At 39.7% G+C, this 26,173-nt stretch overlaps 1 protein-coding gene across 1 annotated transcript in view; it reads left to right on the top strand.

Annotated features, from left to right (window-relative positions):
• Window positions 1-26,173, top strand: part of LOC103598358 (glutamate receptor ionotropic, kainate 1-like) — a 79,438-nt gene that overhangs the window by 40,938 nt on the left and 12,327 nt on the right. The window contains exons 4-5 of the mRNA XM_008582352.1: window positions 8,419-8,600; window positions 25,754-25,807. Of these exons, the coding sequence (XP_008580574.1) occupies window positions 8,419-8,600; window positions 25,754-25,807 (236 nt within the window). The remainder of the gene's footprint in view (window positions 1-8,418; window positions 8,601-25,753; window positions 25,808-26,173) is intronic.

Raw genomic sequence — 26,173 nt, 5'->3', positions numbered from 1 at the left:
TGACAACTATCTGAAGGGCCACGGAGTGGAAGAAGCTTTGTCTAAATTCTCTGGGCTTTCACTGACAAAAAGTGGGTGGAAGGTTGAGGGAAGCAGCTCTGGCATCACTAAAAGGATGAACTTCTAACCTCTACATCTCTCAGGAGATGGAACACATTTTTTCCCAAAGGATTTAACTCCCTGACCCCAGAAGAGTTCAAGTCCAGGTGCCACAGATAGGTCCTGATGAGGATTCCTGCAGTATGTGAGAGGTAGCCCTTGATGTTACCTAAATTCATTTCCAACTCTGAATAAATTGCTTTTTAAAGACTCAAACTTGCATTGCATTATACCATTTTTATGCCTCCCTCTTAGAGCAAATGTATTTTTACTCTTACTGATTATGTCAGATTCTGTCATTCCACAAATATTTATTGAGTTATAGATCACTTAACAGCTACCAGACATGATTCCAGGCACATGAAATACATTAGTAAACAAAACAGATAGAACACCCTGACCTCAAGGAACTTAGGTTCTATGGAAATAAATAATAAACCATTTATTCATTCTAAATGAAATGAATTATATTTTTGAAAGATGGTAAGTGCTATGGTAAAAAGTAGAAGTAGAATGGGGTGAGGGGAATCTGAAGGCTGGAAGTGTAGTTTGCAAGTTAAAGGTCATGCAACCTTGCAAAGGGGAGATTTAAGCAAAGACTTGAAGGAGCTGAGGAAGTGAGCCATGTGTCCCCAGGAGAAGAAAGTTCTAGAAAGAGACAACAGCTAATCTCTAAGGTGAGAGTGTGCCTGGTATATTAGAAAAATAGCAAGGAGGCCACTGTGGTTGGAGCAGAGTGAGAGGAGAAGGGTGACAAAAACGGGGGAGAGGAGTACCTTGTAGATCATGGAGTGTTTTGTTAATCACTGGAAGAGCTTCTGCTCTGCCTGAAACAGGAAGCCACTGGAGGGTTTTGATCAGGATCCAATTTACATTATAAAAAGATCATGCTGACTATTGTATTGATAGTACACTCTAGGAAGACCAGGGTAGAAACATGACTACCTGCCAGATGGCTCCTGTAAAAACAGAAGCAAGAGACGGAGGGATAGCAGTAGAGGAGTAAGAAATGGTCTGGAACATTCTGAATGCAGAGCTGGCATAATATCCTGAGGGATATTTGAATGTCTTCCAACTTGCAAGCTTTTACTATGTGTCCATGATCCTCTTTCCTTTGTCTCCATTTGTGTGGTGACATTGGGTGTGTTTGAGAGATTGTCCAAGTATTATAGGGTCTTTGAGAAAACTGTAAATATTGTCATGGATGTTCCCAACTTGCATGCATTTTATCTATTAGTTTGACACTATATCAAGATATCTTATTGAATATCTAGCACTACCTTTAGAGATATGACATATATTTTGATTTAAGAAACTCAATTATCTGAGAAATTTGGGACGTCTCAAGTTCCAGAAATTTTCGTCAACAGATTGGTTAACAGAAAAGGTAGCAATCACATTCTCTTCTACTGCAAATTCCTCTGAAATATCAATTTAGTGTTTCAATTGAGTTATGTGTCAAAAAAAACCCCACATTGCATTCTTTTGACATAGACAAAAACTATATGTTAAGTTTATTTTTAAATGGTGATTAAGAACAGATAGACCATGTTTCAGTCTGAGAAAATATTGAGGCCACAATGTCGGTGAGGCAGGTTATGATTTAATTCTTACTTGCAGATTGAAGAATAGAAAAATCCAAAACAAGAATAATAATAATAACATCCTAAGGAGCGAGTGGAGGTTGGGAGAGAGAGAAAGAAAAGAGTCAAAGACGACTCTGATCTTCTTGGCCTGAGCCAAAGGATGGAATTGTCATGGACTGAAATGGAAAAGGTTATAGTCGGAGCTAATTTGGGGGAATAAGGTTGATATCAAGAGTCCAGTCATGAATATGTTGAGTTTGAATTTCAGACATCTAATATCTATTAACATCTAAATGCAGGTATGAGTAGGCACTTAATACTTGTATATGAGTCTGGAGTTCAGGAAATTGGTTTGGGCTGGAGACATAAATTTGGAAGTCCTCAACATACAGATGGACTGGATGAGTCCACCCGGGAAATGAGTTCCAGACAAATATCTCTATCCCTGGATTCATAACACAGGGCCCTAGAGAGGTTTGGGGTTTTTCGGTTTTGGTTTGTTTTGTTTACTCTATGGTTGCCTATGTCATTTTTCTCAACACATCACAAGCTTGAGATTTCTAAAATGCAGCCTACAATAAAGAGGTATTAGTCATCACTCCAAAGTTAGTCTCGGAGCTTTATAGTGAGGATTAATTTGAAATGAGATTAATATACATAAAAATATTAGTAATTGAAAGAAACAAAAAATTCTGGGAGAAAGTATAAAAGAAATGAAAACCACAAAAGAAACAATAACTAAATTCTTGAGTGCTCAGTATGTCATACCCTGTTCTAAATACTTTGGATGATTAAATCATTTAATGTGCCCCACCATCCTATGAATAAGTAAAATAGTGGTTCTTATGGCTGTATTTAAATAGTGACTTCATTTTTTTTTTTTCCTTTTTGTCTTTTTTCGTGTCCGGCAACGGACCGCAACCCTCAGTGTCGTGCCCGTACCGGACCGGGACCGGCAACGGGATCGCAACCCTCGGTGCTGCACCCACCCCTTGCTCAGCCAGTGAGCGGGAACTGGTCTGTATGTGGGATCCGAACCCTCGGCGGGAGCGCCGCTGCACTCACAAGCGGCGCACTGTAGCAGTGCACCACCAGGCCGGCCCGTGACTTCATTTTTTATGTTTATTTTATTTTCTTCCTTTTTTTCATAGAAAACAGAAAGAATATATTGTTTAGAACCAAGAATATTGACAGAAGCTTATAATTTGGATTAAAAAAAATTAACATTTTGGCATGGGTAACCAAGCCAAAATAAAAGATATCCTGTACACAGACAATGCCGAATAAAAGAATAAGGGAATCTTTTCACCTTTGGCAATAACAACTCACCCCACTGTGTTGTTATAAATACTTGCACTAGGAAAAACACTCTGCTGCATGCTTTCCCACAAGCCCACGTGCAATAGCTGAGGGGTGGGAAGTCCTTGACCCTCAGTACCAATAAGACCAATAAATGATAGTTTCTTTGTTGTCTCTGCCTTCACTCTTGTACTCTTTGTATCCCTCACCCTGGTTCTCTGAGCAGAACCCAATGGTAATGTTCAGAATTCTGCTTAGGAAACCAGCATTTAGGTATTGCATGGCAGGTATAATATTTTTAGCTACCACTGATATTATCCAGAATTCAGAACCAAAATATACTGGTGGAGCTAACTGCAACACAGTTAATCTCAAATATTTTGACAACATTCTTCTATGAGGTCCTTTGTGATCAAGGGACACAATTTTTCTTTTAAGAAGACTCCAACTAGGCTTTTTTGCTTTTGAAAAAGTGTGTGTGTGAAGCTCTGCATTTAAAAGTGCTGTGTTTCCCCAGGTAATTTACTCACTTACCCATTTCCATTTCTCAGTTCTGATTTTTCCTTCTCTTTGGAGGATACACACTTTTATGCTTAGATCCCCTTAAGAATCCTATTAGATTTGAGTATATTACTATACCTACAAGTTTGTGAAATGCCATTTTGCATGTTTCTAAGTTCGAGTGAAGAAGAAATTAACATTTAAAATGTGCGATCTGATCTTGCGGTCCTGATGGTTTATCACATTCATTTCCACAGCATCAAACCCACGGATATGGTTTAATGAACAGGGAATTGGATTAAGACTCAAGAAAACCTGGGTACTTTTCTTTTGAACTGAGATTCATGAAATATAATTACAGCTATGCAGAAATGGATTGGACTGGAATGTAAGGTAGAGAATTTCTCAGACTGAGAGGTGTTCAGCAATAGCTATGTAGAAGGGATTCATGCATCAAGAAGGGGTTTGACCTTTAAGGTCCCTTCCAATTCCTGGCATTTGTGACCCATTTTCAGGGCCGATCCAAACAATTAACCTCACTGTGCCTCACTTTTCTCACTGTAAAATAGCACTGACTCCTATCTACCTCACAGGTATATTATAAGGTTTATTGAGCTATTTATAAGGCATGTAGAGTACTTCACAGACAGGAGCAATGTAAACAGTAAAATTTATTATTATTTAAGGAGAAGGCATGGGAAGTTTTAAATACCCACTGGAAATAGCAGGGTTTCTTTTCTCCTCCATGTACTCTATGTGTGTGCAAATCAGCATTTTTTCGTGTCATATATCTCAGCACACAGAGTAGATAGGCAGCCAAAGCACGTGTTTAGAATTGGCCATTTGGACACTTTGGAAAGTTACCTCTATATGCAAACCCTAGCTCAAACTCATGTGAAATAAACAGGTTTCATTCTCTAAAGCACTTTTCAAACCAAAGGTCCATTTCCAATCACATTCATAGGGGTGCAGATGGGGAAAGAAGACCCTTAAAATATTATTTTACATCTTCATGTTTTGTTTTTTTTTATTGAGAAAGATTTAAACTTAGAGAAAAGTTGCAAGAAATGTACAGTAAACTCCTGTACACCCTCCCTCTAGATTCAGCAGGTGTTATCACGGGGCCACATTTGTTTTAAGGCTCTCTTAATTTTTCAATATAAAAACAACTACAGCAACAATAAAAATAATGGTAAGTAGTAGCACTGTTGAACCACTTGAAAGTAAGTTGCAGACTTCATGACCTTTTACCCATAAATACATTAGTGTATCACCTAAGAACAAGGACCTTCCTTGTTATAACCACACTACAATAATCAAATACAGGAAACTTAACAATGATACAATGCTGTTATCTAAATGTATATGAAAACACACACTATTCCAGTTTTGCTAATTGTCCCAAGGTCACTCACTGCATTTAATTGTTAAATGCCTTCGTTCTCCTTTAGTCCAGAACAGTTCAGCCTTCCTTTGCATTCATGACATTGACATTTTTGAGGAGTTCAGGTCAGTTTTATTACAGAATATACCTCGTTGGGTTTGTTCCATTGTCTCCTTATCCACATATGAATGTTAATGTCCCTCCATCTCAATGGGATAGGAAAACACATCACATTATCAGTTTTGCATGCACGGTGACCATTCTCTGCAACCAGAGTCCTGGCAGGAAGGGGTTGCTCCATCAGGGCTTCCATCTGAACACAGGAGGACGATTAGCAAAGCCAGGTGTGCCGAAATCAATTTCCTTTCCGTGAAGTAATTATTTGTTTAGCAAATATTTTTTAACTATTCATTACCATGAAATGTAAATGATCAATGAATCGCTGCAAAATGCAAATATAAGGGAAAGCTTTCTCCAAATTTTGTCTCTTATGACTTTTGAATTGTAAATTCTACATCATTTGCTAATAGAGGAAGAAAGGATTTTCTTAAGCAAACAATTGCTTTAGGAAGAGAAATGTAAACCTCACAGTTCCTTGTTCCTTGTCCTTCCCACAATTTGGGTCTGTAATCTTTAAATCTGCAGATCCTTCTCCTTTCTGAAACTGATTTACCTACATACAGGCAAGATGAGAAAGTGAGGCTTAGTAGTGAAGTTTTTTGTAAAGAGAAATGTATTCCAATTAGGAACTGATCTTTTATACTAAGTTGTTCTTTTTCCTCTATCGGTATTAAAATAAACATTTCTTATGAAATAATTGTGAAAGTGGATGGTCACTATATTTGAGGTGAGGAGTATGTCTAATGCTTTATACTGGTCCAGAGTTTTCTATCTCTGTTTTCTTATGCAGTTATTTGTTTATATAGTTAGTTAGCCTGTAAGATAGTTAGATAGTCAGTCAGTCATTCAGTCAGTTGATCTGAAATCCAAAAGTCAGGAGGGGCCACTGATTACATGGAAAGAGCCCTAGATTTGATGTCAGAAGGTGAACTTGGCTTTAAGCCCTGGATCTGCCACTTGTAAGCTGCATGACCTTGAGCAAGATACTGGAGTACAGAAGCCTCACCTCATAATCTATAAAATTAAGTAGTAGTTGAGGCTCCATCTACCCCAAGAGAGTCACAGGGTAAAATCCTCCCGTGGGCTGGGAGATCCTTAAAGCAGGATGCTTTCCTCTTGCACCTCCAGGGCTTAGCATGGGGCTTGGAATCTGATGAGCACCCAGGAAGTGTTTTCCCATAAAAATGAATGAATGAAGTGAGAAAGTGTATGTCAACCTTAAATTCCATAATCTTGTATAAGTCATTGCCATAGGAAGAAGCCCTTCATGACTGACATTTCATTCAGCCAAGAACAAGAGCAGTTTATTGCAGCATATAAAATGCACTTTTAAAATGTTTTTCCCAATTTAATTTAAAGGCCACATTGAGCTCTCCCTTGTGGTCATGTGAAGGAAATGGTTAACGGACATCTGTGGTCAGCACCCAAGGACGTGTTCACTTGGTGAACTCACATACGAGTTAACAACCAAGAAATATCAAGGATTGCAAACAAACCTTCAGAACGTTTGAAGTTGTGAGAACACTTTCTTGGGATGTTCCCACAGATGTCCATTAACCATTTCCTTCAGTCGTGCTCAAGAAAGAAAGAAAACATGTGTGATTGCAAAGAAGGAGGGTGAAAGGAGAGAACAGGAGACTTAGGCATCCTAGGGAAAAGAGAGGAAGATGAGTCCCTGATTCTATTTTTTCCCCTATCTCATCAAGCGATCCTAAGCTATATCTGTTCCCTCAGCACCAACACTTGTATTTATAAGGCAGAATGGTGAAATGGGAAGATAGAGCTTGGATTCACAAATGAGAATTTTAATCTATCCCTCCTCTTATCTATCTCCGTAACCCTCAGTAAGTTAGTTAATTGCTCTGGACCTTGGTTTCCTCATCTGAAATAATAAAGATAATAATGTTTTCTTCATAGGATAATTGTGAGGATTAGCAAATATTACAGAAGAAATAGATGAATCCATGTGCTCAATTTTCTTCCCTTTTTAGTGCTCATCAGTGGCTCAGGACAAGTGAGTCCAGAATTAAAAAGACAAACAGCTCATTATCAGTACTGAAGAGCCTTCAATCACATTAACTTATTTGAAGAGGAACAAGGGTCCAGGAAGGCTGTTATCTAACAATTTCAATTTTTGTATAAACAAAAGAATAAGGAGCACTAAATCTTGATATGCTTCCACAACAATCCCCCCACTCCCTTCTCCTGTCCACTTGTCTCTGTAGAGCAGTATCATTATAAACTTGCAGCGGATTAGAATCAAACATATCTAAAGTGTTAGAGAATACTTTCTTCGTTTGAGCTACAAAAATGTGGCTTCCAGGAAAAAATAACTAAATAAACAAAAATGAAAAAGAAATACATCCAGTCCAGAGGTAGCTGGAATCCATGCTATATCTTGCACAGTACATACTACAATTTCCATCTGAATACTCATAATGCTTAATATTCCCTATTGATTACTTGAAGCTGACAAATCCTGAAGGCACAGAACTGCATTATAATAATAATAATAATATAAAGGCAATTTTCCACTGTAATCGGAGTCCTTGAGTGACAGCCAACATCATGCTGTTTAGCAAACACCAATTAATGTTAGGGGAGTGAGATGGAAGATTTATATAGCTGTTTGCCTTGCCTTAGTGAAGCGCTTCTCTTAGAGAAGGGTGCAGCTCAGGAAATCCCTATCCATGGTGAACCAAACATTCTCTGTCAAGTTAGTCAGCTGTGTGTACACTTTGCTACAATTACCAGTGTTGCATTTTAAAAGAATTTTGTTTCTGCTTTTATTATTATAATCCCTAAAAATGTCGTGGTGTTTTTTAAATAAAGTAAGAATTTTCCAATTCAACATTCAAACATATTACCAAGCAAATATAGTGAGCCATTTACAAATAGTTTACATGGCAGGAACTAAGAGATTATGTAAAGCAGCCCAACTAATTAGCTGGTAAATAGTATGTTACATATAAACCCTTGAAGACATGCTTACTGAAGTTTACAGTCCCCAAAACTCCTAGTTTTCTATTGGCTTTTTAAGTGAGCATTTGTTATGTATTTCACTGAGCACCTTTGGAAACTTGAAGCAACTTTCTGTTTACAAAAGTTTTACAGTTGCAGACTTGATTTGTTAAAGATTTGAGGTACTGGCTGAAAGCTGAAGAGGGAAATTGCATTCTAAATAAATTCAAAACGCACTTGGGAAAATTGTACTTCTGAGCCACACATACCCACAAAGAGAAAATATCAGTATAATCCACAACAGAAAGAGAAATGACAAATGGCAAGTCAATAGTGTAACCTTTAGGTAGGTGGCTGCTTGATACATTTTTGGAGTGATATGAGTTTGGCTGTAAATGGCAATAAACACTACTCTTTTGATAAAAAAAAAAAAAAGTCTCTGTTGCATGATTGGATGTTATTTCCTAGGTCTAATTCGTCTGCAAGAGCTCATCAAAGCTCCCTCCAGATATAACATTAAAATCAAAATCCGCCAGCTACCCTCTGGGAATAAAGACGCCAAGCCTTTACTCAAGGAGATGAAGAAAGGCAAGGAGTTCTATGTGATATTTGATTGTTCGCATGAAACAGCTGCTGAAATCCTTAAGCAGGTAAGAGGGCTAGGGAGGAAGTGGAAGTGTGGGGGAAATGTTATTTTCTCTTTCTCAAAAATGCCATATGGTTTTCACTTAGAGCATCATGATAAAATGCAGCAGTCCAGTTTAGGCCAAAGATTACAATATTCAGATCCCTTTTAAAGAGTAAAAGGGCCCAGAGAGTTTACGTAGCTTCACTGATGTTTAGTTGTAGACATGTGTTTCTATGTATGTGTTGGGTGGTGTGTGGATCCTGTCAGCAGAAGATGAGAGAAGAAGGGTAGCATTTCAAGGTGATTAAATATCTCTTTTTAAATGTCTTTTGAAAAGACTGAGCCAGATATCATTTATGTAATGCCCTACTCGTCCTGAATTCAGTTTCCTCATAGCCAGGCCTCTTTTTTCAAACATGCAGGATTCCAAGCACAGTAAAAAAGGGGTATAGGGGCAGTCACAGAAAAGATGATTTTCTCTTCTGATGTGTTATAGTCAATGAGCTGCTATGCATTACTCTCCAAAGATAATGTGGGTGGAAACACTTGGTAAATTGTGAAATCTTATATGAATACAAGGTGTGAGTATTATTCAGAATAATAACAACAAGAACAATGGAATAATACTTTTTGAGCATTTGGTCTTATGCTTAAGAAAGAAAATTCAAAATTAGAAAAAAGTAAAGCATAGACTAGTGGTTCTCACCCCCGGGTTGTTTTGCCCCCTCTGGGACTTGGGAAAATTCCTAAAGACATTTTTGGTTGTCATATCTAGAATGGGGCACTCTACTGGCAACTAGTTGGTAGTGGCCAGGGATACAGCTCAACATCTTATAATACACATCTGGAAAGGCCAGCTAAATGTTTAAAATGGAAGCACTGAATGATCAGGGGGTGAACTTGGGGAAAGCCAGAAAAAATAGCCAGGTTATATTCATGTGGCCTACAGGGTATCACCTTATATTTAAGTGGTTATTGGGGAATAAGAGAATGTTCTTATCTAAAATAACACAAGCTGTTATTGCTCTTTACTTTAAAAGGTCTGGGGTTGCAATGTTGTTGATTGGTAATGGGCAGTGGTTTCATAAATAGACCAGCCCCTCCACACAAAGGCAGAACTTAGATCCTTGAATCACTGGGAAGAGCTCTTTTTGAAGAGTTATGTGGCCTGACTCTCTGGTGCTCCATCTCGTTCTTGCAGAATATCTCTCTGCAACCACTGAGTTCAGAATTAAGTTTTTAATTGCACTGAAAAGTAGATAATCAAAAAAGTCGACCAGATGTCTTTATTATCCACTGGATGATTACACTAAAAAAAAAAAACCTATTTAAAGTCACAGAACATATTTAAAATTGCAGTTGAAAGGAATCACAGATACTACCATATTTAATCCTCTTATTCTGCAAGAGGTAAAATGACTTTGCCAGAGTCACACATCCAGTGCTTTCTCCACCTTGAAATTCTTCCTCTCCAGTTAGGCAGAAGAGTATACATTACTTACTTCTAGACTATAGTTGCATCAATAAATCGTTAGATATTATAATTATCTATCAGTAAAGAAAGTGAGCATGTTGCATCAATATCAACAACTAAAGAACATTAAAGGTAAATAAATACAATCAGCACCCCTTTATCTTAAAGCTTCATTCGAGAATTTTAACACAGTTCATTTAAGTGTGTTAATGGAGTATGGATCAGAACTGAGAAAAACACCCAGATTTTATGTGTAGCCTTCAAAATGCAAAGAAGCATCCTTTCCCAGGAGTCTTATAACAGAGGCTGGTAACTTCTGTGACATTTAAGAGAGTGCTTTGCTGATGAGACTTCTCATTGTTGCATACCCATCTGGGTCATATAACTGGCCACGGGATGTCTTAATGAGGCTTCATTTAGGCCTCTAGAGGTTATTGTGCTTGAAAATTTATATGGAGACCTCAGGACTTTCTATTGTGGTCAAAATGAGACCCAAACACTCTGTATGATTTCGTTTAACTTGCTCCGGTAGCCCTAAGCAACAACCTATAGAGACAAAGAAAGACACCTTGCCTGCAGAGTGTCTGCCAAGAGATTCCCTAGAGAGGCTGAGAATTCAGGAGTTCTGAGCCCTGATTCTGGCCACCACTCAATCAATCTTCCTGCCTGAGGAAAGGAAAGGAAGGAAGGAGACATACCTCTTCTACTGAGGGACCTACCAGGTGTTGGCAGTCATTCATAATCATGTCATGTAATCTCAAACAACCCCCTGAGGTTGAGGAAACTGACGCTCAGATAGGTTAAGTGCCCCATCCAAGGTCATTCTCTGAGTAGCTGGGCTGCCATGTGGTCTAATCTCAGAGCCTGTGTGCTCATGTCCCTGTGAAGAGCCCCCAATCAGAACGGACAACCATTCTGAAGGAGACTCCCAGAAATGTCTGGGAAAAACAAAACCACTTGCTGCTAGTCTCCTTTAGGTGAGATTAGTATTAATAGCTTTTACTTTTTTCTGTGACTTAAATCACTGCTGAGAACATTCTCTCTGCCTGGTGAACTTGGCTTTCTCCTCATGTACATCTCCCATCATTGCCCTATACTTCTCTGCACCTTCATCTTATTTTTCCACTTTTTAATGATTCTTAAGGGAAAAAAAAGAAATCAAAGGCACTTTGAAGAACATATTTGACATTTATCTAAAAGTAAAAAGTGGGGTAAAGTCTATAGTTATTCTTGGGCATGCTAATCACTCTAGCAATGTAATTATTTCTATTCATATTGAACAAGTACTATATGATGAGAATCTGAAAAGTTATTTCCCCCAAATTAGTTTGAAATTCAAATGTCAAGACTTGATTAGGCTACAGAGAAGCAGAGTTTTCATATGAACAAACTGTTTTCATGAGTTTCCACAGTCAGTCGGAGAGTTTCCCCAACAAGCAACAGGTTACATGGTGTGCTCTTCTCTCCTTATCCACCCACCACCTCCCAGCAGGTGTCCTGATGCTTTGAGAGGATGCTGGCTTCTCCTTAACCCATCTCCAATAGGGAAACCATGACTCCTCTTCACTCCCATTGCCCCAAGCCCCACTATCTCCCTCTGACTCTTCACTGCCTACTACACACACACCCCTTCATGCTGAGTGTGATTCTGCTGAGGGAGTAGCTGATGGGAGATGAATTGAAAAAATAAATCAAAGGACAGAAAGTTTCTATGCATGGAACTCCCAAGCTGTGCCTAGCATGGTGCTGTGTGTTAAGCAGCCATCTTATTTAATCAACACAATAGCCCTTGATATAATTGGTGTTATTCCTCTTTTGCAATTGAAAATTGAAGCTGAGATAATCATCATGGCATCTATGTACTGAGCATATTCTTCATACACCCACAGGACCTGACCCTGCTTCTCTCTCCAACCTTCTTGCTGGCCTCTGGTTTCCAATGCTCCATTTCAAGACATCCTGCCTGGTTATGTGGCATGTCCTCCTTTTCCCATGTCATAGCCTTTGCACTTGTCATTGCCAAAGCCTAGAACATTCTACCCCAAAGTCAGCCTCACCTAAGTCTTCATAATTATCTTTTAAAAAGTAAAAGAGAAGGAGCTCCTTCTCATTCCCTATGTCTCTGCACTCTATTTAGTTTGCTCTGTAACTACAATAAAATCTGTAATTAATTAATATGTTTACTTATGGGTTATCCATACCCCTTACTATACTGTGAGCTCCAAGAGGACAGAGCCTTGTTATCTTGTTCCCCCAAGTCTTGAGCACCTACTATATTATTTGACACATGATGAGTGTTCAGTACAGCTCTATTGAATGATTACATAAACTGAGTGAATGAATGAGCCAAGAACTGTTACATGCTTTCCATAAGTAAAATCCAGAATCCCCTTTCTTCTCTCCTACTCAGTATGCTATGCTCTCAACTCAGCGACACACATGTGGGCAAGTACGTCAGTTTTCTCAAAAGGGAGACTTTGGGGCCGGCCCGGTGGCACACTGCTACAGTGCGCCACTTAGGAGCGCAGTGGCGCTCCCGCCAAGGGTTCGGATCCCACATACAGACCAGCGGCTCACTGGCTGAACGAGGTGCGGGCGCAACACCGAGGGTTGCGATCCCATTGCCGGTCCTGGTCCGGTACGGGCGCGACACTGAGGGTTGTGATCCATTGCCGGACACGAAAAAAGACAAAAAAAAAAAAAAAGGAAGACTTTGTTCAACCCTGACATCCTATATTATCAAGAAAATGCAGTGATTCCACTTCCTTAAAATAAATTTGGCTCTTTGGAGAACTGCATAGGTGCTTTTAAATCCTATAGTAGGACTGAGCAAGCTAGCGACTACTTCAAGCATAATAGCCTGAATTCTAGTGCTTCTCTGAAGGAGAGTGAGGGGCCCCTGAGATGCTCTTTCCAGCGGGGAAGCTACATGAGGCTGGGAAAATGTCCTGAGCTGGACAGTGACCACTGTGTACGCATGAACACTTTGTTTCTGTCCCAGAAAACCTGTTCCCTCTTTTACATGAACAAGGCAGAGGAGGGCTTTTTTTCCCACAGCATTTGTGTCAGCTATAATTGAACCATTAGTCTCCATAAAACATTTAGTCTCAAAATATTTTGTAGAATTATATTGTATTTTCCCCTGTCAACATTTGTATGCTCTTGCTTTTTCTTTTTTATTTTATTTTTTTTCCTTTTTTCCCCCCTCCCATTTCTTCTATTTCAATTAACATAAAAACAAGGCCAGGGAGAAAATGTATTTTCTAATGCCTGGTTTCCCTCTGCTAGGAAGTGTCATACAATGCTGATTAATCAAATAATTTGTGTATCAATTCTTTCCTCATCTATGTTGTGTCCAATGGCTGGAGTGAGGGCAAACAGAGGTGGTTAGGTAGGTTTCATTCCATGTCTACACAAGACAGACGCAACCATCAGTCCTCATCTCTCAGGATAGAAAATAACAAGTCAAGCATTCTATGCTAAGAGGTTGTAAGCCTGCATTTGGAAATGGCACCCACTAAGTCAGATCTTCAATTCCATCATTTTTAATCATAAAAGATGTAGAACAGGCCAGAGATCTTAGGGGTTACTTTTTATTAAATATTTACTGTATGCCAGACACTGTGCTAAACAGGTCAAATGCATCACTCGTTTATTTTTTATGAGAAAATTCTCTATACAAGAAACTTACAGAGCTCAAAGAGATTCTGTAACTTACTAAAGTTCACAAAGCCAGCAAGTGGCAGGGCTGAGATTTGAAACTTATTTCAGGATTTAGAAGGGAAAGAAAGTATTCTATTTTGCTACTATTATGTACAAGATGTTAATTGATTCTCATAGTAATGAAACAGGGAACACATTTTAGTCAAGCCTTGCACTGCTTGAATGAAGTTGTTTCGTTTTATTTTCAAACATCCAATTATTTGTAGCTTTACATAATTCTTCAAGGAATGCTAGTTATGTCAAACGTCCCATGGCCACGTAGAGAATGTGGTAGGGATACGGTAGAGAAATTCAGTCTTTCATTCAGTCCTTATTTGTTGAGCACTGACTGAAGGTGATAGAAAAACAACAGCAAAAACAACAACAAAAACCCAAGTTTCTGCCCCGTTAGGGCAAAAAAGAGACCTTGAAAATGAATGTCATAAAAGTACAGCTATCCAATGCCTACAAACTGGCTTAAGACCATGAAGTTACTTTCTAAAGCAGTAAAGGACTATGACTAGAATCTTAGACTGAAAGTTAGGAGACCCAGTTGAAATTCTGCTCTGTCCCTAATACAATAAAATAACTATGATTTATTTGGTACTTACTCCATGCCAGAATATGCTATGTTTGACTGTAGTTTTTTTTAGATATGCTCAAAATACCTCATGCCCTGGAGTTGCAGACCAGGGTCTGACACTTCCTTCACCCCAGTAGCTCATGTCCACTAAATATGCTACTTTGAGCAAGTCTGTTGATTCTACTCCAACTCAGTCACCTCATTGTAAATAGGACTATTGAATTCAAAACTTGCTAAGATTCCCTTCAGCTCCGAGCTTCTATGCATACACATGATCAATAATCCTCTAACTAGAGTCTAGACATAAAGAACTTGCACATTACCTTGTACTTAGTAAGCTCTCAAAGATATGGGGAATTAATTAAGCAATTCACTCTTTTTTAAAGGTCCTTGAGCCCTTTGATAGTCTTTGAAACTTGAAATTAATAAGTTTATCATTTTGGATAAATACTGATGATGTAATAATGATGAATCTCAATTTATACTAACTGGATGATGATTAGTAGTACCCTGTATAATTGTTTTGGCAGTTCATTCTCATCCTGATTGTTTCTCTCCAGCTGATATTGAAATCTATTTACATTCCCTGAGCACATAATTGGTTTTAGTTGTAAGGAGTGATTCATAGATATGGGTATGTTATTAAATACATACAAAAAATTAATTGACCTCTTTGGATAACCAACTATTTACTGAAGGTGTGTGCAATTTACCCATGTCTTAGTGTCCAGGATACCCATTTGAGGATTTTCAAAGCTTCCAAAAAGTAGATTTAGAAAAGGACTTAGATTTGCTTCAACTTGAATTGGGAAGAAATGAAAATAATAAGTGCCTCAGAAATGCTCTCATTCTTAATTCCAGTGACATCAAAATTTGACTATAACAGGAGATAAGAAAAATTATCCTTGCAATGGAAGCAGACACTTTAGAAGGAATCATGAAAAGAATTTAGGGATTGCATAGCGAGGCACATCTTAAGCCTGTAGTAGGATCAGTAAAATCCAGCTTTATTGAAAATTTGAACCTACAGGCCTATAGAAAAGGGTCTACAGTGTGCATCAGATTCTCTAAAGGAAGCTGCAGACTAAATCCCTTTGTGAGGTTAACCACATCTGCTTCTTCAACCTTTCATATATGCAAAGTTTTACCTAAAGGACCCTTCCTCCCTACTTTTCCCATGACTGTTAACAAAATCCTCTCTGTAGTAAGGGTAATTCAGTGAGATGCAAATTTCACTATTTACTCAGCTAACATTTTTTGGGTGCCTTCTATGTGCCAAAGACTGTTCCAGGACTAAAGGGGAATAAAATACCATTAAAAACTCCAGTGTATTGGATGATGTAATCATTTACAGAGGACCTGGTGATTAGTTATTTTACACTTCTGTATAAAGGGAATGTATTAGTACTTATATCACATCATTTTGAGAAAAGTTAAATGGGAGAATGCATTCAATTTAAGGCATTAAGCCCAGCACTCATGTATAAAATAATCCACATGTTAGAGACTATCATCATCATTATTGGTGGTATCATGTCTAGGCAAAAGTACAAGAGTGGAGCAGGCTTCCCCATCCCAACTCTATCGTGCATCACTCTCTGTGCTCTGTCACAACAGTGGTTCCCAGACTTCCTGACCTACCAAGTCTTCTTAAGATCTCACCTGATGTTATGAAATCTCTATGCCAGACTTAACACCTTGCATATTCCTCATCACCCTTTCCCCAACCAGCCAGTTTCTCCTCCTCTGATCCCTCTCTTGGTGACTAGAAACATCACGCAATTACTCAAGTCAGAAACCTAGATATCCACTGACACCCCTTCCCACCACCTTTCCCATTTATTAGGTACCAAATGTTCAACATTCTACCCTCTGAATAAGTTTTGGATTCAATCTTCTTTTCTCCATCTATCTCATCATCTTCCTTCTATACTAATACGATTGATTTCTCTGCCACAGTCCTCTTCCTCTTTGTTCCCCTGTCCAGACTCCATGTAGTCTGAAAAACTGTTCACTCTAAAATATCTGACTTTATTCCTCCCTTGCTTGAAATTCCTGAGTCCCACCCCCCATCCCAGGCATTGCATTGAGAATAAAGGACATGTTGCTTCGCATGCTACCCAGAGCCCTCCACATCTTGTACCCTCTGCCATCATTGCATCTAGTACACAAAAGTATCTAGCCAAAAAAAAATATCTGTGACAAAGTTTTACAAACTATTCTTTCTTAATTCATAGATTACAATTCTTCCCAAATGTCATCAAGGGGATTCAAAGTCACAAGAAAAGTTTGATCTAATTAATTCAAACATCTAAAGAGATGTCGAAATAGACAGTCAATGTAGGTCTAAATTCCCACAGTAGGAGAACAGTGAGCACGGTGCTTCATAGGACCTGGAGTATCCTCCAAAGAACCTTGTACAGCTGGGTCCAACTCTCTGGACAGGAGGCTCCTTCAAAGTAGGGGGGCAACTTAACAAGCTCACTTGGCTGGAAGGATGCATCCTACTTATCATAAAGCTCCACCTTCCATGGTTCTTACTTTGCTCTCACCGAAAAACAATCTGCTTTTATTTGGGTTCTCAAAGTTCAGAGGAACTTTGTGCAAATTATTGGTTTTCCTGCACCTACACCTCCTATTATCAATTAACAAATTAATATATTTCCAAGAGCCCAGGACTGAAATCAAATTTGGGGTCAAATACTGTAACTGTGGCTTATCTTTCAAATCTATGAATTGAGGATGGCACGTCTTCTCCAATTGTATGTGAAGAACGTGTTACTGTAGTGGGCATGTTGTAGAACTCAGCAGATAGTAGCTGTAAGGGTTATTGTTGTGCCTTAAAAACATGAGCTTCGGGCCGGCCCGGTGGCACACTGGAGAGTGCGCCGCTTGGGAGCACAGCGGCGCTCCCGCCGAGGGTTCGGATCCCATATGGAGACTGGTTCCCGCTCACTGGCTGAGCGCAGTGCGGGCGCAACATCAAGGGTTGCGATCCTGTTGCCGGTCCCCGGTACGGGCGTGACACCGAGGGTTGTGATCCCGTTACCGGTCAGTAAAAAAGGACAAAAAGTAAAAAAGAAAATGAGCTTAATTCATATAAATTAGTGGTTCTCAGCCCTGGCTGTAAGAAGTATTACCTGGAAAGATTTTAATAAATATTAATGTCTAAGAACATACCCAGATCAAATAAACCAGAATATTTAGGAATGGGGTTCAGTCACTGGTATTTTTTAAAAGTTTCTCAGTGATTCTAATACACTGAGGAAAAACTGGTATAAATAGTTATTTTCTAAGCTTGATCATTTTCAGATAAATTGACAAAGTAAAGTTTTTGAAAAAGCCAAAGATCGGGCTGCAGACTCATGATGACTTTAGTGGGCTATAGATACTTATGAGGCCAGCAAGACCACCATTTAATGGCTGTACCCCTATCTCTCCTCCAAAAGGTTACCTTCAGGGAAATTTGAGGTATAGCTTTTATTACTGCCTTTATGAAAGAAGGTTATTGCAAAAAGATTATAATGTATTAAACATATTCTCTGTTAACTCGTCAGCTTCTAGATTTTGTGTGATACTTTCCTGTTAAAACCTTTTTTCCTCTGTATTTTTTCTTATACATCATTTTTCTACCAGTTTCCCCCAGATGTTGCAGAGTTTACTTTTTAGGTTCATGTAATCCTGCAAAACTCCACTCTCTCCTATTTTCCAGATTGTCTATTTCATTCTGCCATGGGAAATCTTTTCTTCCTGTTCTGATCTCAACAGTCTGTTCTGCTTAAAAAGCATAAGCGTCTATTAATGCACCTGGGTGAGCAATCTGGCTCTACTAGTGTGATTATCTTCTGAAACTAAACTTAACCCCATTGGTTTCCATTCCATTTATTAGTATCTATTTGTATCAGTTTCCCTTCTCCCCCGACCCTACTTCTGGAGAAAGAAGCTTGTAAAGGAGTTAAGACTAAGAGACTCTCCCAAATAGTACAGCTATTCTATTCACCAACTCTTTGTGGAATATTCTTTGCTTTTCTTTGGTTTAACTTGGAGGCAGGAGGAAAGTGGCTAGGTTTGTAATACATTTCGCTGTCATTTTTGTATATGTAAGTTATAATCATACAATGTGGCATGAGTGTTTTGATTTTTTTTTTCAACAATAAAGACTGTTCTAAAGGCCTCCTTATCCTTGTTTGTTCTGCTGATGATCAACATTAAAAATTGTGTGGCCAAAGAAGCATCCTGTTCAGAGGATAGTGTAGTTGCCGCCTATCACAGATGGCAAATGAAAAACGGCAACACCCTGGAGCTCAAACCTTCATCTTAAAATTGCTGTTCTAACACTTGATAGTTCCTTTTTTTTTTTTGTCTTTTTTCGTGTCCGGCAATGGATCGCAACCCTCAGTGTCACGCCCATACCGGACCGGGACCGGCAATGGGATCGCAACCCTCGGTGTCGCACCCGCACCTCGCTCAGCCAGTGAGCGGGAACCGGTCTGTATGTGGGATCCGAACCCTCGGCAGGAGCGCCGCCGCGCTTCCCAAGCGGCACACTGTAGCAGTGCGCCACCAGGCCGGCCCACTTGATAGTATTCAATTAGTTTCCTGAAGATTTCTATGCTAAAAAAAAAAACTTCTCTGTATCTTGAGGTAAAACCATTATTTTAGCCACACTGCATGTCACACATTTGGAAGTTATTCATTTGAAATTATTGACTAGAGACTATGTTTGATGACTTAGAATTTATCCTGATATTGAGATGGCTATAAAAGGAGCAGTATACTTCAGGTTAGTCAATATCACCTTCCAAGACACCTATTTTTCAATGGAAAGTAGTAATAAAAACCCATATAAATATTACAAGAACACTTCAACATTACTCAGGAGCACTCCAGATTCCATTTGAAGTTTCTCCTCCCACGATAGCATCATAAAGCCAATTATTTGTAACATATGGGTTGCCCTTAGTGATGGATACTGAGAATTTGTGGAGAGGAATTTTGTTTGTTGTTGCTGTCTCCGTGGCATTGCATGGTCTTCTGGGAAATGGTCAGGCTGAAATATGGTACAGGCTTCTTGAGATACCTGGACATGTTGCAGGAAGACTGTGATCTAAAGATTTTCCAGGTATCTTATAGAATGACTCTGTCACCAACCACAAGCATTACACTCCACAAACTATGTCTTGCTTATCTTCACCTAAACCTCCATGAGGACTTGCAAGTCAAACTAAAATATAGTCTTGGTGCTACTCAGGCTGTACTTGATAACTTCACACATCAAAATCCAAGATACCCTCTTTGGTAAGGAAAACAGGGCTAGACCAAAGAGGGTCAATGATGCTGTGAAGAAGGTCATGATGGTTCTGTCACAAAAACTTCGGGAAGCAGCTGGACCAATGTGGAATCACCATTGTTATAAATGAGCAATAATTATATCTGAGGACATATTGTCCTTTAAAGAGCCAACAGGCATTGAGTTTTTTTTCTGCTTTCCAATGATCCATTTAAACTACAAATTAAAGAAAGCAGTAATTATTTTGTAGCCACTGAAACATCAAAAGAGTCACATGGCATTTCTATGCTCAGTAGCGGATTACAGAGAAAGCCTTAAAATATTTTGGTTTCTAGATATGTATATAGATAACATGGAAGATTATTTCATCTAATAGAATGGAATGTCGAAAGTACGCAGGACTTTAAGTCTTCTGGTATTGGTCTCTTTTGAGTTCTTATAATTTATTCGGCAGTGATATAGAGTATGATTATAAATGATGATCACTGGATCACTGGAGTTGGGGGGGAAAAAAAGAACTGTTTTGTTGGATGCCCTCTTTTTTTTTGTTTTTTTTTTTGTTTTTTTTCGTGTCCAGCAACGGATCGCAACCCTCAGTGTCGTGCCCGGACCGGACCGGGACCGGCAACGGGATCGCAACCCTTGGTGTTGCTCCCACACCTCGCTCAGCCAGTGAGCGGGAACCGGTCTGTATGTGGGATCCGAACCCTCGGCGGGAGCGCCACCGCACTTCCCAAGCGGAGCCCTGTAGCAGTGCGCCACCGGGCCGGCCCATGGATGCCCTCTTTTTCATTACTCTAACCTAGCCCAGCTTCATCAGATCTGAAGATTTCACCTCTCCTTATAGGAAAAATTATTCAGCTCATTCCAACCATGATTATTTATTTATTAGTAATATCTTTATTCTACAAAGAATAGGAGCAACCTAGAAAGATACATTTGAAACAAAATGATTGTTTTTTCAGAAAAGAATTGGCACAAATCAAGAAAAACATAAAGCTGGATGACATTAGCACACATAGAATATATACCCTCTGTTCCTGACTGGTTGTTAGTAGAGGACCCACAATTTTACTTTATTTTTTATTTATTTATTTTTTTAGAGGTCAAAATGGTTTTACTTTTTAAAAAAAATTATTAAATTTATTTATTTATTAGTACTATTATTTTTTTACATTCTAAGATGTTGCAGAGCAGTGGAGCAAGGGGGAGAGGGTGGGAGAAGGAGGAAGGGGGTGTGTGGTCGAGGCCCATGGCACCCCTTACATTCCTGCAGGGGATACCAGGGGGCTTCTACCGGTGGCTTGGTCATTGCTGGCTGGAGGCAGTTATCAGGGGGGTGTGGCTGAAACCCTTGGCCCCACACTACCCCAGCTCAGGAGCCAAGGATGTTTCTGGTGGTGGCTCCATGGTCATCACTGGGCTGGTTGCAGATGTCAGGGGGAGTGTCCAAGGCCCGAGGCCTCACATTGCTCAGCTTGGGAGCCCGGGAGCCCGGGGCATTTCCTGCAGGGCTTGGTGGTCATCACTGGGCTGGTTGTGGATGCTGAGGGGGCATGGCTGAGGCCCTTGGTGCCCCCACTGCCCCAGCCCAGGAGCCCAGGGTGCTTCCTGCAGTGGCTCGGTGGTCATCACCAGTGGGCTGGGTGTGGTTGTCAGGGAGCGTCACTGAGGCCCACAGCCCTCCCCCATCTCTGGTTTGGGAGCCCAGGGGGCTTCTATTCATTCTAGGTTTTATAGGTGTTCTTTGGTGGTGTTAGACATTTACTAGTTAATATCAAACTTTGTCTCTGATCTGTGAGTATTTTATTTTTTCTTTCAATTCTGTGTTGGATTATTTGTTGTTTCCACCACTTAAACTCTGCACTGGAATTAATTTGTTGTCCTTTGCTTACTTCTAAAATAGGGGAAATTCCTATGGGGACCAGCACTTCAGGTTGAGCTAAATTAGTGCTTTGCTGTTGATTCCCTGGGGAAGGCTTTTTGTGCAGCTCAGGTTTTAATGTTTGACTTTATAGGAATTTTGGGGTCCTGTGAGATCTGGTACACCTGGATTGTGTGGAAACTCTGGCCTGGGCCTAAGACTTTTCAGCAAACTGCTCCCCCTGCAGTTTTATATTCCTGATCAGTCTCCACTGAGTGGTCCTGCACTGATTGAAGGGCAGATCAACTGTCCATGCTGTGCCCCAGTGTTCCCCCAGTGGGCCCGTCTCCCCCATCCGCCCCACTCCAAACACTTCCCACAGGGAGGCCATGTGCTGGTCCTTTGCAATGACTCACCAGCCTCTGAGTGGCTCCTTTTTTCAGTTGTTGTGGTTCCTCCCTTCTATATGGGTCCACAGGAACCCTGTTAGTGGTCTTGCTGGCCTGGGGGCCACCAAGGCCCTCTTCTCCCCTGCCTCCTCCAAACAACTTCATATGAAGGGCACAGCTGTGGCTTTTGCCAGCTCCTAATCCATGTGCTCAGCAGCTATAGCCTGGAAGTAGCCAGGACTCAAAATGGTGGGAGCAGGCTTTTCTTTCATCATGGCTTCTCCTGCCTTCATGACCTCTATAGGTCTCTCTTCCTCTTCCCCTGAGCTCTACTGGTCCTAGCTGGGCTGTCCTTGCTTTTTAATAGTTGTAAATTGGATGATTTGTGGGAAAGAGTGACACTGGGGACCATCTATTCTACCATCTTGACTGGAAGTCTCAGGACCCACAATTTTAAACCTAAACTTCCTGGCAATGAAAACAAAGTTGTAAAGATCACTTGCATGATTCACAGTATTCACAAAACAGAAAAATGTATTTATTTTGAACAGTTTGTTGTGGCACTGATAAACATGATAGGCACATATCATTGAGAGTGAATCTCTGGAGGGCGACATATGTCAGTATCTGTCCCACCTCATTGGCCAGAATCAACACATGGCCCCACTCAAGCACAAGGAGTCAGGAAATGCAATCCTATCATGAGCCCTTTGAGTTCAAAAATTGGCAAACACCACTAGTGATGTCCACACTAGGGAACTTCCAAAATCAAGAGGGGTAGAAGATACTCAACAACATCCCTATTTTAGATACGTAATGCTATCTGAGGGGCTGGACTTTTTACTGTCTGTCGGTCTAAGTCAATGACATGATGTCAAAAGATATTTAATAAGAATAATTCTGTTAAGAAATAAACATTATTAGAAGAATGCATTAGTGGGAGCAATTAAGGTGAATATGCTATCAATATGAACAGTATTGATAGCCACATTTAGTACATATTATTGTGATTTTATGTGTTTTGTGCCATTAAAAATGATTTGAATAGAGCCAGAACTGGTTTTTAGCAATATTTCCCTAGTAAAGTGCTCACACTGCCTCAGTCAGTACCACTTGGTTAGTTCAGCAGACGAGTACAGTATCAAAATTCAAAGAAGGTAGTCTTTCTTAGGAAAAAGTCAGTTTTGCAAAGTATTATTTGAAAACTCCTCATATCATGATTGTACTTTTTATTTTTAAAACTGACATTTATCTCGATGTGACATTTCCTTAATCCTTTAATGACTTTTAGCTGAAATACCAACATGCAGAGAGAAAATCAGAATGTGAATGAAATACTTTTATTTATAAAGTATTCCACTATTAGATGACAGGACTGCCTACCAGTTCCACCTAGCCTACAGACCATTATAACGACAATTGTTTAAAAAGCACCACTTTTGGTGCTACTGCTTTGTGTTTTCTTAATCTAGAAGTTTTTCATTCACCTGGGTCCTAGAGTGTCCACAAAGTTGACTGCCCAATAATCAGTGACAGTACTTGTTTCTTAATTCCCATTTTTAGGAAATTCAAGGGAATGACTAGGAGGCACTGACCCAAGCACCTAGCTAGAAAAGGAGACGATTTTTCTAGTACAACAAATAAGAAGTGTATTGGAGAACCCAAAGGTTCTATCTGCAATAAAAGCTGTCCTGTTGGCTGTTTATTTACCACATTTTCATCTCTTTTCTAACACAGAATAAGAGGCATGTCAAATGAATATTTGCCTCTAGGAACTATAAAAAGCAATAATAAAAATAATTAGTTGAATGGTTGTTTAAAAAAATGCTTATGTCTTCAACAGGAGATCAAAAGCCCTCATAATGAAGTTAAGAAAGAAAATTTTGCCCAAGTGAAGAGATATAAACTCAGGTGCCTTTGTTTCATTTTCAGTTCCAGAAACAATATTTTAAACCTGTGTTCAGCTCTGTATCTAAACATTAAACTTGCCCTGTTCCCCTTCAAGAGGTAGTCTTGGCGGCAATTACACTATCTAATGACCAAAGTGAAAAATTGGATTCCTGACTGACCCCGGCAGGCCAGCTCTTTATGTTCAAATGATATGAGACCAGCTAATAAGACCTCTCCATGCATGGCTTTAAAAGTTATCGATGGCCCAACAGCAAGTCTATTCTTTCTAAAATCCTTTTGTGCACCTGGTCTTGTTATCACCATAGGAGCGACTCACATGCTGTTAGCACATGATTCATAGGGAGAGTTTCCTGTTATTTGTCTTACCTTCATGACATTACAGTCTCACTGAATAGTCTTCTGGTTTCCATGTTAGCAGAGATGACATTAAGAATTGTCAGACTGGTGTTCATCCTATGTTATGCACTATCCCCGAATACCCTGTTTATTCTCTACTCCCTCTCATATAAAATCATTCCAGTTTACATATATTGGGCACCTTCAGGACCTCTGATAACTTGTATTGCCTTCCCCCAGACCTTTTTAATCCATCTCTTCAACTGAAGTTCTGAAATTCTTTGTTCTTTAATGCAAATATACCTGTTTTCAACCTTTGGTGTAAAATGCAGAAACCCAGGCTCCACTTTCAGAAATTCTAATTCAGGAGGTCTCTGTTATGGAGCCTAAGAATCTCTGATTTAAAAACTTCCAGAGGGAATTCTCACTTGCATCTAGAATTGACCAGAGTTGTAGGGAAAACTGCCTTGGAAATTTGATTTCTGAGTCTTCTCCATGCATTTTTATACTAAGATCTAAAAATAGCATTCAAATGATCCTTTTGGTAACCTGCCCCAAGGAAGGTGATACTCTCATTTAGAAGATTTAGAAAAGTATTTGCAACATTTTCTTCTCATTTGACACCATCTTCAGGAATCCGAAAGCAAGATCACAGTTTAATAAACTACCTCTACCTAGAACCCCTAGAACCCCTGTTTTTTTCAATTCACACTCTCTTTCTCCCCTCCTCCACAAAGTAAAATCAATATACACACTCACAGTACATCTGGAACTGATAAGATCCCAAGTAGGTAACTGAGAATCGGAATTAAGGAACAGTGTAAAATCTGTATAACAATCGTCCCCATCCGTCCATCTATAAACGAATCCTATCTTTCCCTACTTACTCTGTGGGATAAGATGGGAAAGGCATAGAGAGAAAGATATCAAAGATATACTCATTCACAAATCCTCATTTAAACATACCTACATACCAGCATTGCCAATTCAACATTAAGTAAGTTCTTCTCTGAGGGAAGCATTATGCTAAGTACTAAGGCTAAAGAGATCGATAAAATATATTTCAAAGCGTGAGAAATCTAGGCAGTGGAAAAGACAAAACCCTGTACCATTATGGAAAACTCCAAATATAAAATGTGTTAAGCATAAACTATTTTTAAATTCGAAGGTATCTCTGATACCTTTCTCTCTACCCCTTTCCCATCTTACCCCACAGAATGAGCAGGGAAAGATAGGATTCATTTATAGATGGACGGATGGGGACTATTCTTACACAAAGTTCACTCTGTTTCTTAATTCTGACTCTAAGTTACGTACTTGGCATCTTGACAGTTCCAGAAACTCTGTGAGTGTGTATATTGTTTTTATTTTGTTAAACTGTGATTACTTCAATGGAAGTCCAACATGATGTCATGGAAATAGGATTGTATGGAGTTCAGTGGCTAATTAGCCTCAGTTAACCCCAGACACTAATTAGCCTCGGGTTTCTGATCTGCTGAGTGTGGATTTAAAAAGCCCCTTCCTGTTTTATGTTCCCAAGCTTTTGCAGTCACCCTAGTAATAATATATTTCTTTATTTCTCATTATAATTCTATTTCTGATTCTTTCCTCTATTTCTCTTTGCAGATTCTGTTTATGGGCATGATGACTGAGTACTATCATTACTTTTTCACAACCTTGGTAAGTGAATCCAGTAGACATGTATTCCACAGGATAGAAAACGTCTGCACGCAGTTATTTCTTTTTTTTTTTTTCCTTTTTGTCTTTTTCCATGTCCGGCAACGGATCGCAACCCTCAGTGTCGCCCCCGTACCGGGCTGGGACCGGCAACGGGATCGCAACCCTCGGTGTTGCTCCCGCGCCTCGCTCAGCCAGTGAGCGGGAACCGGTCCGTATGTGGGATCCGAACCCTCGGTGGGAGCGCCGCCGCGCTTCCCAAGCGGCGCACTACAGCAGTGCGCCACCGGGCTGGCCCCTGCACGCAGTTATTTCAAAGTCAGTTCCACAAGTGTCAAAGGCAGCATATTGTCATGGAGATTTGTCTGA

The sequence above is a fragment of the Galeopterus variegatus genome, unplaced genomic scaffold (assembly GCF_000696425.1).
Source record: "Galeopterus variegatus unplaced genomic scaffold, G_variegatus-3.0.2 Scaffold2581, whole genome shotgun sequence".
Lineage (NCBI taxonomy): Eukaryota > Metazoa > Chordata > Mammalia > Dermoptera > Cynocephalidae > Galeopterus > Galeopterus variegatus.
Note: the sequence above shows the minus strand (reverse complement) of the source record. Positions and strands in the feature narration are given on the sequence as shown.